This window comes from Semicossyphus pulcher, unplaced genomic scaffold, assembly GCF_022749685.1.
Source record: "Semicossyphus pulcher isolate SPU_LCO1_2020_fin unplaced genomic scaffold, fSemPul1.0.p SCAF_15, whole genome shotgun sequence".
In the NCBI taxonomy this organism is placed as follows: Eukaryota; Metazoa; Chordata; class Actinopteri; order Labriformes; family Labridae; genus Semicossyphus; species Semicossyphus pulcher.
Genome location: NW_027211659.1, coordinates 15,242,997 through 15,256,246, shown reverse-complemented (window position 1 = coordinate 15,256,246; position 13,250 = coordinate 15,242,997). Strand labels below are relative to the sequence as shown.

Here is a 13,250-nt window from a genome sequence, read left to right as displayed (position 1 = left end):
AGCTACTCCACAGGTATCACAGAGTGAAATATGAACCTTGAAATTAGCATCAGACCTCCCCTTTAAAGTATGGCTACAATGATGGATAAAGCAAGGGTGACAATTATCTCACTCCAAATTGAGTTCAAATGCTGCAGAATCATAAGGTCAGAGTACAATTGATAACAATGAGCTTCCTAGCCCGGAATTAAGCCCAATGTGAACTTTAAATCCATATGAAAACTGATACCCCTTTCCCACTCAAATTAGCATGTTGACGCCGGTTTTTCAGACACGGGAAGACCTGCAAATAAATGCCCGATTGTCTCTTTTCCCATTGCCAGTGGAGTATACTCCTTTCGGCCTCTTTTCTGCTGCGTCACCGTCTGACGTCACAAGCGTGCCAGAAACAAGGTTAGTAAACCCAAGTACGCACAAAGCTACGCATGGTGGGTCTCTCTCTGAATAACAGTCTAGTCCTGCTCTTTTTGTAAAGTGTCTTGAGATAACTGGTCATGATTTGGCGCTATACAAATACAATTTCACTGATTGATTGAATTTGACAAAGAACATTAAACTCTTTGGTAAGCAGCATGAAGGCCAGTATGGTTGTTACGGTGGTTAGGTCTTTAAATGACTCTGCAGTAGACCCGGGTCATTGTAAACTTTCCCATTAAGCAAAAAAGCCGGGTGTTAGCTGGTTCTTTGACCAGTGGGAAAGGGGCTATAGTGGTCCATTAACACCATCAGAAGGGTTGACGTGGTGTGAAAGTTTAATCATCAGCATCTAATTACTACAATTTCCACTTGACAACATTCTGCCTTTTACAGTGAGCAAAGTTTCATCTTATCTAAGTGATAAGACAAGGTGTAACTTTAATGATCTCATGGGGGAAATTAGGTCATTGCAGTAGGTGATACTAGAGTATAGATAAGAGAAGGAACAAATGATAAATGACCTATCATTAAACTGATTTTTTTTCATTATGCATTTGCAGAAAATTTGCAAAGATCCCACATTTAAGCTGATGCATCTTCTTCAAACACCTCAAACCTGCTTGAAACCTCACAAACAAGCAAGGCACCACCTAAACTACCGGAAACCTGAAATGTTCCCTGGAGATGTTTGCTAAACTGGAGCAGGCAAAACAAGCGCAATGACCAACCCACGGGTTTGGCAGTCCCAGCAAACACCAGCACTGGACTAAAAATGACTTTGTAATCAGAGGGTTTAAAGAGCAAACAAAGGAGGAGGGACGAGAAGCAGGGAATGATAGAGCGGGTCTATGAATTACTCAGCAGACACGTCTCTCTCCCTCTTTCCTCCCTGCAGGAGATAATGGGGATCATCCGTCTTCTTGCCCTCCTTTACGCCCCATCTTTTTGACCGCTCATCTGCATCCAGGTCAGCTGAGAAATACCACAGGACCTTTTCAATAACTGTGTTGTGTAGAATTTGGTAGGAGGGGATTTCAGTCTGCCTGCATTGTTGGGGAAAGAGACAGCAACCTGTTTCACGTGGCAGGATTACAGAGCTAGCAGCATAGCTGGGCTGATTAAAGGCCTTAAACACACATTTTCTCAATCAGCCGCTTATTATGAGAAGCAGAGTCTTACATGTGGACCTTTTGGAAGATATTTTGCCTTCACTGGATAGAGTGAGAGTAAAGAACATTGCAGGTCGTAAACTTATAATAAGGCATCAGCTATGCTAGCCATGCACTATGGCTGCACAATAAATTGCAGTTTCATTGTTATTGCAAATTTACCATTCGCAATAAACAAATCGCAAAAGTTTGAATTTAACACAATGAATATGAAAATGATTCTGTGTTAAGAAGATAATGCCTTCTTACTGAGTAAACAAAAATGTTATCTATTGGATGCTGTTGCCTCACAGGAAGAAGGTCCCTGTCGGCCTTTCTGTGTGGCGTTTGCATGTTCTTCCCGTGCTCTCGTGTATGCATGAGTTCCCTCCTGGGACTCCGGCTTCCTCCCACAGTCCAAAGACATGCTCGTCCAGTTCCTTGGTGACTCTGAAATTGCCCATAGGCAGGTGCGTGAATGGTCTGTCTCTATGTGTCAGCCGTGTGATTTACTGGTGACCAGTCCAGATTGGACCCCGCCTCTCGCCCAGTGACAGCTGGGATTGGCTCCGGCTCCCACTATGACCCTGAACAGGATAAGCGGTATAGATAATGGATGGATGGAGCCCTATAAAGGCAGTGCTTTCATACTATTCTGATGCAATCAAATGAAGCCAAAGCTAGCTGTCAGCTACCCTCCGATAATTGGTGTCAATTTTTTTTTACTTTTTGGACTCATTTTGGATTCAGGAAATATGTGTTGCAAACACAGGTACAGCAGATAGACACAGAAACTAAGAGATATAGCTACTCTTTAACATTTGTTGATTTATCGCAATATTGAACAATACAATCGCGTTGATGGTTGATTATTGAGTTAGGAATATCTGATGTATTTAAAGCCTACTTTTCAGGGGCTTTAAAGCTTGAAAAGCAGTTTAACTTACACTTAGTCCATTTTCCACATTTACAGCCAATCCAGGGTTAACTCATTGAAGGTATTCAGATTATTTAGTAATCCTGCAACACCAGACAGGCTGTAAAGTAAAGCCTTCTCTAATTATTGAGCTGTAGAGACACATGCTATGTCAGAAATAAAAAGATAAATTGAAAATATGTGCATCTCTTGAGGAAACACTGTCTCATATAACACAAGAAGAGCGCACAAATTGTTTAGTTGTCCCATCAGCAGGCCCAAGATGCTGACACGGGAGTATTATCGAGCTGAGCTGCTGCCTTGTCTCATGTTATTCCAATGACTGCCGCTGCTAAACTGCTTAAGAAAACATACATGACACATCTATTCAACATCATGAATAATACAGTGTTTGTGCACACTCACGCATATTAAACGGAGACGCATCCCTCAGTGGGATGCAGACATGCCTGACTTTCAATCCCCCCCTGAGAAGAGCACGTGGAGAAGGAGAGAGAAAACCTGCAGGATTGTCAGGCTCTCATCTCCTTCCAATAAAACCAGACGTCTATTCTATCCTGAGACAGGATGCAACGGGGAGGCAACTGAAGGGCAACGTCACGAGGTGAAGAGTTCACAGCCGCTTACAGGAATAGGATTTGAGAGTGGAAAAAAAAAGAGGTTGATTTCTCTCCACAGAAGAAACAATGACATTCTCCTCTTTGATCAGGGAGGTAATATGGAGGCATGGTGAAGGAGAGAGAGACGCTGGAAAAGAAGCAGAAGGGAGATACTGCTATCACGGCTCCAACATGGCAGGATGTGACATGTGGAGAGCAGGAAGAGGAAACTGGACAGATATAGATTAATTCGGTGGCCGCTCCTGGAAACATGGCTATCCCATTAGGGGCCTTGGTGGCGGTTAATGTGCTTATCAAAGCGTGCACCTTTGGTCTATCCCTCACCCTGGTGTGGTGCTACTGCAGGCGGTCAGCATAGGAAAAGGAAAGACTTTCATTTAACTACGGATCAGTTGGTTTTCTATTGTTACTTCAAGTAATATGGTCACACCCCCGGGTCAAACTCGAAATCTAATCAGCCTTTTTGTAGGTCATTAATTAGTATAACTTTACCAAACCATGTGAGAACAGCTCAAATAGAGGATCACACTTTAACAAAGGATCTCATTGAAATAACAGAACTAAAGCTTTGTGGGAAAAAAAAGCAGCAAATGTATCGTTCTTTATCACCCTCATTATTAACAGCGCACTGTAACTGTGCATTTAAGGATTTAATACCAACAAGAGAATAAGCTCAGCTTTGTTTACTCTGTACGAGTCCAGTTGATTGGTTACAGCAAAGTTCTTCTAACACCAAATAGGAAGGGAAAAAAGAGCGTCTATTTACATATTGAAATACTTTGAGGTCAAGCAGCTACATAAATGTCTAAAAATGATAAGGAAGTGGGGAAAAATAGAACAGTGAACATGTCTGTCTCATTGTAAATAACTTTGTACGGGTACATGCTGGGATGTCATAGTTGGTTATAGGGTAGTAACAGGACTGATGTCCCATAAACATCCCTTCATTAACATGAATAAATGTAGCAACTATGACCGTAAGTGCTGTAAATATAGTCTGGTTTAGAGGTAGGCTTGAGCGATTAAGTGATTCTGACAAAAAGGAAAAAGATTAAATGTTATTTATGGCCTTGTGTTTGCAGAACTCAAGTTCTAATCCTTTTATAGATCTGGAGATGCTTGGTCACTATGAATAAAAGCGTCTCTGCTTTTTTTTGTACTACAGTATATCAAAACATATTAATTCGGGGAAACAGTGGACTCAAGCCAGGAGCAATTAAACTTAGACAGATGTGCACCAACAAGCATTAATGCACACAACAGAGTGTGCATATCTGCTGCACTATTAGCAAAATCCTTGGAAAAACTTTCCTAAGGGATCCTTATTTGTTCATATATACCGACAGCCTTTATATATATATATACTTCATGGTTATAACTTTCTTTAGGACCTTTTAATTTCACGCTTCAGAGTTAGAAACCATTATAATGCTAGCCTCTGGTCAGACAAGATGAGAATGGTATTGGTTCTTGATTTGCCTGTTTAATAAACTGAAAAAGCTGAAGACATCCTCCGGTTAGACAGCAGCATGGGTGTGTCGGCTCAGCTGTTAAGGCTGAGGCAGATAGCCATCTGGTTTGTTTGTTGACTGAACGTGTGGTTTCTAATATTTCAGGAATAAATAAATACCTAGTCTACATTTATAGTGAAACGCAACAGTGCAACCCATTAACCAGTGTAGTTAAGGTTACCAGTTCCCTGTAGTTAGCTGTCAAGAGGTCAGAACTACAGCAGAAGTTCAGTTTTGGGGATGACTAGTAGCAGAAGGACTTCAGGGAGGCTGGCATGTTTTCAAACATGAGCCACAAAGCCAAGATAAAGGGCGGTGGTTCTGACAGCTGTCAAAGAATTTAATGTTTAAAGCACCCCACTAGACATTAAACAGCTTGCTTTTCCCACATGGTGCCGTAGTTTCGTGTGCATGTTGTTGTCAACTTACCTTCAGAGAGCTCCAGCTCCAGCTCCGCCAGCTTCTCCCGGACCTCCGCCGGCAGGGTCATAGCGACAGCCGGCGTGGGCTCCAACATCATCGTTAGCAACCCGCTGGTGGTTCTCTCAGCCATGGTGGTCCAGTACGGAGAACAAATAGGTCCACTGAGTCGCAGCAGGAGGAAAACGCGACCAGAAATGAAATAACAACAACCCCACCTCACTTGGTTTCGGATAGGGAGAGCAAACAGGGTGTTGGTGCTTCTCCGGTGTCGCTGCAGCGTCGTACAGATGTGTGAGAAATCTCTCCACCCGTCATGACATGGTTAGCTGTGAGGCTAGCAGACACACCTGGCTGTGTGTTTCCATGTAGCGTAGTGAGGACAGGCCCCCCTGCCAGTGTCTCCGTGTCTGTCCCTGGGCACTGACGGCGTCCTGACTGTCCGCGGCTGCCTCACTTCAACTGTGGAGAGAACTCATTCAACTCCTCGCTCGCTTCCCACGGCGCAGTCGCCATTGCATCATAGCAACAGCAGCCCCGTCCGTGCGCGTTCACGAGGCCTACTCCTGTGTTTGTGTGTGTGCTAGTGTAGCTGCACGCTGTATCCTGATGTTCCTCATAAAACTTGGCTGCCTCTTGCTGCCTCCTACTGTCACAATCACAGTGCTGCGTGCCTCCACAGTGCATGCAGTAACTTGGGAGATACTACTGTGTTATTGCACATTTTAGGCGTTTTTTTGCACTTGGTGTTTTTAATTGTGGATGTCGCACTTAACAGTAGCCTTAGTGATTCTTTATTTACTCGCTGCTATGTTTGAAAATGTATTGCATTGTAAGGACATAACCCAATAATGAATAACTGCACTCCATAAGTACAAAACGATCCTAATACTGCTGGAAAGTATACTAGATAGTATTAAAAATTCTCAAAACAAATCCAAGAATCCAAGAAATTGTAAGTGTATTTTCTGCTGATGTGTTGCATTTAGAACATTTAAAATGGGAAAATACAAATAGATGAAAAATAACAGTTATGAGGGGAGTGCTGAAAGAACTTGAAGTTCTAGTTTATGTGTTAGTCCTAATGTAGATTAAGTTTAAGTGTTAGCACTGGGTGATACTGAAGTACCAGTATTAAAATGAAAGTGTTGAAATGTGAGAGTGTGGTTGGTAAATTGAGCAAAAATGTAATGTCTTGAAGCAATTAGTGCAAGTTAAAGTGAAATAGGTCTGATGTGTATATGAGTGTATAAAGTTAGTTTTGAAATTAAAATCAGGTGTTTAAGAGCAGAAAAGGTTGTGTGACGTGCACCTTGGTGCATGAGCGTAACAGTTATTTGTCAATAATTCAGCAGCAGTTTGGCTGTACACCCCTTACAGTAATATGGACTTAGAAGTGAAGATGGAGTGAAGGAGGGCTGCAGAGGCCAAAGGAGAAATGTGAGCAGATCATGTACAGTCATGACTTGACACTGGGAGGTTTACAAATGTGTTCCAGCCTCCTGAACTCAAATTAAGTTCAGAAAAGACATCATGTGACCCACATATTGATCACTATATTTTGATTTTAAATATTTTACTGCATTGTTGACATGTGTGAAATGAAAGACCAGTGCCAAACATAATGAAATGAAATTCAAACTATTATCATATACTTACACTTCAATGTATATGAAATGCTAGCAGCCCGCAGAGAGATTAAAGTGGTGCCTAGAATGTGCTTATGTACGGAATAAAAAATATCTGTAATTATATTAAATATGAGTACTTTCATTTACACATTTCTAAAACAAGTTAAAGAATGATTTACTAGACAAAGCCAGGAAAATTGATAAATCAGAATGAAAAGCAAAATCAGTATAAAAATGAATTAATGCATTAATACAGTAAGTAAGTACAAGAAATAAATATATAGAACAAATCAAATCTAGTGTTTTCTTCATCTCAAATTACTTTCACATTTCTATAAGGGTGATATATTAAATAAAGAAATATAAAACTATAACCTGCGCATAATATTAGCTGCACTGTAAGAGGACGGAAAAGAGTTATTCACATATATTCTTCAATACTGAAAATATGTTAACATACGATGACATACAAAGCAAGTTGGATATAATTTAAAGATACAGAGTTTTCTTCTACTTCATACAACTTTTGGACTTTGGACGTTTTTTAGCATTGCTTGAAATTACATTTGTTTCTAATGGGAGGCTCTAATTGGCTGTGGTGTTTGAAGCAACTTCCTGTTTTTGGTTTTGGAAGTAGGGGCTTATTTTGTGCATTTGTATGTCTGTAACAAAAATTTGACAATAAATCTTCCAAAAAAAAATTCAAAGAACATTTCAAAGCATAAAATAAATACATATTAAAACAACCAGTTAAGCTTTAAGACACATAATATTGAACTCTGTAAAAAGAATTGTTTTGAGTTAGCACAACCAGTAGGTGTCACCGTATACACACTAAACAAATGTTCTTCTTTGGCAAGGACTATACTATATGTATTACAGATACATTACTGACAGTAATGAGAGTTTAAAGAAAGTAATGGAGATAAATGTTCTACTGTAAGTAAAGATCTTTCCGTAGAGTGTGTTTTAAGTCAAAGTTGTATCTCGCTCCAGGATTCCTTTGGTTGTGTTCAAAGATTGCCCCATTCACTTCGGTATGAACATCAACAATGTGTGTTTTCCTGAGGAAGACAAACAATAGATTAGTCTACAGCTTTTAAAATCTATAGCTTGTATAGAAAATGTGAGATGCTAAACAGAAGGTGCATTATCTGTACCTCCTTTGACCTTTCAGTAGGGCCTCTGTCAGAGCCTTCAGGTAAACAGAGCGGTGGTATCCCTGCACCAGCTGACCCTCATCTGTCCAGCAGTGACTCCAGAACACATCTGCGTCTGTAGGTATGACATCACATCTGGACATCCCATCTGTCTCCAGGTCCTCATCCCGGTGCTGCATCCTGGCAGCAGGTTGATCCTCAGAGACGCTGTACCCCTGGATGAAGAAGAGTTTGGGCTTGCCAGCCAGCATGGGGCATGACTCAGCATTGATAAGACGCCTGATGCTGTCCAACTGTAGACCTGAAACATTCAAGTCTGTACCCAGGAGGTGGTTTGTCGTACTCCGGCTAATGATGCAACAGACAAAGCCGTCGCCTTGAAGGTTCTCTCTACGTCTGAATGTGTCTCGGAGAGCAGAGAGGATGCCACCCACACTCAGCCACTTGTGGAGAAAGACGTTGAAGTGGAGAGCCTTGAATGTCTGCTCCAACATGTCTGAGGGGTGGAAAGATGACACCGGAATTTAAGTTTTGTCATGATATAGGGACTAAAGTGACATTTGAAAAGCCCTTATTTGACTAGGGCTGCTACTAACTTTCTTTTCATTGCTTTTTTGTACAACCAACTGTTAACACCCAGATATTCATTTAATATTTCAAACGTATAACATGTTTTCCTTAATAGAACTTTTCAAGTTAAAAAATGTCTATTTTTTCACAACAGGAAAAAATGAACATCAGTACAAATTTTTGTAGCAGAAGTAGTTTTGTAGTTTCTTCTTTCTTGACCTCCAATTTATCATATAATAATCCTGAGCTTCACCATGTGACTAGCACTATAGTATAGTTTAGTATTTACATATTAGTATAGTTTACTTTAAGATATACATATTTAGTATATTATACTTAGGATGTACATATGTAGTATAGTACATTTTGGGATGTAGCCTTCATATGTAGTATAGTGTCCTTTAGGATGTACATATGTACTATAGTATACTTTATGATGTACATATTTAATAAAGTTTACTTTAGGATGTACATATTTATTATAGTATAGTTTATTGTTGTCTGTATGTTGCCGTGTTTTCTTATGGTTTTTGTGTATAAGTTGCTCCAAACCAATTGCCCCTGGAGGGATTAATGAAGTTGTTTGAATTGAATTGAGGATGTACATATTTAGAATAGTATACTTTCTTGAGGAGTACATATATTTAGTATAGTACAGCTTAGGATGTACATATTTAGTATAGTTTATACATATGTACATCCTAAACTATATAGATGTACATATTTAGAATAGTATAGCTCGTATAATATAGTTTCTTGAGATGTACATATTTAGTTTAGTATGGTACAATGTATTTATAATGGTATAATGTTTATATTTCTATCTTGTAGTGTTATGGTATGCTTACTGTATATTTATATTTACTTTGTATTTATATTTTTCCCAGTGCTCTGTTTTTTGCTTTGATGACTTGCTGCTGTAACACCCCCAATTCTCCTGTTTGGGATCAATAAAGTACATCTATCTATCGATGTGAGAAGGTGGCCCCTCCCCCTTGGTTGGAAACCACTGGTAGAAACTACCTAACTTCCTATAAAGTAGTTTAAACCAGCCCCACTGCTTTTTTCTGCAAAACATGTTTTTACTTTTTCTAAGTACCTTTTGCTGATTATACTGTTTTACTTTTACTTAACTATGATTTTAAATGCAGGACTTTCTTTTTTAAACTGGTATTGGTGCGTTTACTTAGAACAGATATGAACATTTCCTCTCACCTCCGTCATTACCCACGCAGTCTATGATGACACAAACCCCTCTGGGATTGGTGTTAAATTTGTACCAGTCGAGTTCACTCTGTAATACAAAGTTACAGGCAAAGAATTAGTGCATTTAAGTAGTTAAACACACTCAAAAATATAATATGCTGAAAAATGGCACCTTACCTCCTGACAGTTCTGCTCTCTGCAGACAGTCACAGGTAAGCTCTTTGGTGCTGATGACAAAGAGTAATACAATCATATAAGAATCAAAGTGAAATACAGTGAGTGGCCTGGGGCTTTCCAACTGTTTTAAAGGTCAGCAATAAAGCCCCATGACAAATATAAGTTTTAATTTACAGTGTATCTGACATATAAATATCTTTGAAGTTGCTCATATGTAGCCTGTCTTACCACTGTGGAGGGACTGTCCTTGTGTTGCTTGTTGAAGAGTGTGGGAACTGTTTGAAGCAGTGAATGGAGGCTAAAGAGAAGAAGTTTTTTAAAAAGTTAATTTAAAAAAAGTCCTAAGTTAATTAATAATAGTTAACTTGTCATACTGTTTATACTCACAGGAGGTCTGCACCTTTGCTGCTGAGGCAAATGTCCATGTGTTGCAACTGTTAAAGACAGAAAAACAAAACTAGGTCAAAACCTAGTATGTAGCTGACCATACCAGGTCAATGTGCACTTTTGTGGGCAATGTGTTAAAAGAACTGTCCTTATGAGGCCAATATGTTTGAAAGCAGGTGTGAGCAGCGGATGTAGGTGAGGGCAGCGGACGAGCAGCGGACGAGCAGCCCCGTCTACTCCCCCGAACAAAGTATCCAGAGCCTCGTCAGTGGAGGCCAATATACTCCATGATCCGCCATTGCAATGTTGTATCTCTCTCTCTATGGCTCTGAAAGTACCGTCACTCACTCAGTCAGTCGGTCAGTCAGTCAGTCACATACAGACAGATGTGTAGGGCTGACTCCGGCAGTCAGCCAACAAGTAAATATACACTAAGGTACAAAAGCAACACTTAAAGTACTTTGTAACGAGACTTTGACAAAGCAGATTGCAGACTGGAAAAGCTTACATTTTAAAGTTACAAAAAGCAAGTTTGTTTGTTGATGTTTAAACTAAAAAAAATAATGACAGGAATTTTTGAAAACTTGTAATAAATACTGAGTTTAAAACAATTTAAATCAGGTAAAATAACGTCAAGTATAAATGTTAAAGATATGCTTTACAGTTAAATGAAACAGAAAATAAAATGAATTTTGTTTCATATCATTCTTATCATCATAATCTGGGAAATAAAAAACACAGCTGGCCATTCTCACTGATAAAAAGATGCAGTAGAGGTTGCTTTTATGTTAGGTTTCTATTCTGTTTTTGTGTAAAGCATGATTAACTTTCCTTTTTTCGACCTTACTGGCAGTGTGTTATGTGGGTGGTTCTGTCTTACATCATGGTCAACCCACTGTTATGACTCACATGCTTAAAAATGTAATTCATTCATTTTCATTTTTACATTCTGCTTAATTCTAGTCCTGATAATGTATTCACATGTAGTACAAATGTTACATCGCTCACATGAGGATTTTTTAACATTCAGGTATCAACAGGTGCAAGAAAACTCCATCTCACCTGTAGCCTTGTAGGTAATCACTTTTTTCGCTAGGTCCACCCTGCTTATGTTCATTAAACAGTCCTCTACAAAGTCGACACTTTCAGGTGAAACTTTGTCCAGCTTCTCAAGTTCCATGATCACATCCAGGAAATTCTGTTGCAGAAGAGAAAGAGAGATGGGGAAGTTAGGTTTCTGTGAAAGTCAACACTGCAAATTCCCCTTAAAAAATTCATCAAGTAATAGCAAAACCGAACATTACCATTGCTTTTTCCAACTTCTCACGTGGCAATGTGCTGCTTAATAAAAACTTCACACTGTCCAGATCATCATTGCCCATATCTTCACTTATATTAGCCATCAATACCCTACAATAAAGAAAGCCCTTATTACTTTGAGAGGCATAGGTATGCCAACTTTGATGAATACAATATACGAGACATGTCTTACCTGAATCGTGGCAGACACTGCCTGTACATCAGAGTCCTCTCCATCTCATCCTTGCTGGTTTTACACACCTTCCTCAGGATATCAAACCGTCTCAGCCGCACCATTAGCTCCTTCAGAAGCAGGTGACCTCTCTCCTGCCGTAGCACTTTCGACAGCATCTCCTTCACACATGCCTCAGTGTGATCTGTGTCCAAACTTCCACACAGGTACAAGAGCCTCCTGCGTTCACAGCTATTGAGAGCCTCTGCTATATTATTTATTACCTGGAGCTGATGTTGGTCTGGAACAGCCATGGACTTTGGTAGAGGAAAGGCGAAAGCAATTAAATGGTGATTCACCAAAAGCAACAACGTGTTCTAAATAAACTAAATATGACAATGAATGTGTCAGTAACTGAGAGGATTAATGAATTAACCTACCTTCCGTCTTCTTACTTCTTCTTACAAGTGGAATGAAAAAAAAACACGTTGGAAAGATGACGCACAACTAAAACTGCGATTAGGGAAGTACCCTTTTTATGCAAAAATGCACACGACAGTCCTTTTCGTCGAGCTCGCTGAACTGCTCCCTTGACAAATGTATAGATATGCACTATTGATTCCGAAATAGGTACGTAATAACAAGCAAATTCTTCTAGGTTAAATAAAACTGCACAATAGCTGCAATAGAGAAAGTGAAAGTATAAAAGCGGTAGTGCTTTGATAAGAGAAAACCCCCTTAAAGGCACAAAACCAGTGGCGGCAGATAGCATCTTAGACAATTTGTTAAAACTTCGACCTATTGGACTTAAACAATTTGTTAATGACTTAATCACATGTGGGGTTTACAACTGCAGATTAAATAGCGTATTCGAGAGAGAGGAACCCATCAACATTTGTGTATGGATTCATATCATGTAGCCTTAACTCTATTTTAACAAAAACGATAGGATGAACACCATTTAGCCAGTGGGACTTTTCACAGCCTGGTATGTATTATTATAAATGGCTTATTACTGATCTATAGAGAAATTTTGAACCATTTAGAAAGCCATTACTTACATATAATAAACCATTTTAAAGGGAACATTACTGAAAAGCAATAAATATAATATCTTAAAATACAACAATATTAACACCAGTAATATTTCAAAAAAATTTAGCAAAACAAGTTTCTTTCTTTACACTCTCTCTGGCATGGTATACAAGTTTATTTGTTTATAATTTTGTTGGCCGCATGGGAGAGTGATCATGTAACATACTGTTTCTACAGTATTTGTATGAAGAAATGCGAGTTGTTCATATCACCAATAAAACATAGGCATTACAAATTTGGGACTCTTAAGATAATGTTTATGTTTTTACTTTAATACTTTTTTATTTGTACTATCTCCTATTTTTCATTTCATATTCTTTTCTTTGCGATGCTCCTCTACTTTTGATTCACACTCAATCCGTCATGCAGTAAAATCAGGTTGTTAAAGTTTCTTTACTGTGAGTAAATGCACAAGTGCGCTCAAAGCATGACTCTGAGTTTTCCGACAGCCTTTAAAGGCATCACGGCTGCTCCCCCTGCAGGTCGCCTGTGCTTTCTGC

At 39.3% G+C, this 13,250-nt stretch overlaps 2 protein-coding genes across 3 annotated transcripts in view; both read right to left on the bottom strand.

The window, feature by feature from the left end:
• dip2a (disco-interacting protein 2 homolog A) overlaps positions 1-5,538 on the bottom strand; it is an 84,661-nt gene extending 79,123 nt beyond the window's left edge. For both annotated transcript variants that reach the window (XM_069662671.1, XM_069662670.1), the window contains exon 1: positions 5,063-5,538. In XM_069662671.1, coding sequence (XP_069518772.1) covers positions 5,063-5,186 — 124 coding nt within the window. In that variant the 5' untranslated portion in view covers positions 5,187-5,538. The remainder of the gene's footprint in view (positions 1-5,062) is intronic.
• A 1,100-nt stretch (positions 5,539-6,638) lies between these two features.
• Positions 6,639-12,319, bottom strand: LOC138592479 (CASP8 and FADD-like apoptosis regulator). Its single transcript, XM_069663298.1, has 10 exons — positions 12,096-12,319; positions 11,677-11,972; positions 11,489-11,594; positions 11,247-11,382; positions 10,185-10,231; positions 10,026-10,095; positions 9,798-9,847; positions 9,630-9,708; positions 7,845-8,340; positions 6,639-7,748 (listed from the first exon to the last, which is right to left on the bottom strand). Exons 2-10 carry the CDS (start codon positions 11,967-11,969, stop codon positions 7,619-7,621), a joined length of 1,407 nt encoding a protein of 468 aa, XP_069519399.1. The 5' UTR covers positions 11,970-11,972; positions 12,096-12,319; the 3' UTR covers positions 6,639-7,618.
• Positions 12,320-13,250: the final 931 nt, after the last annotated feature.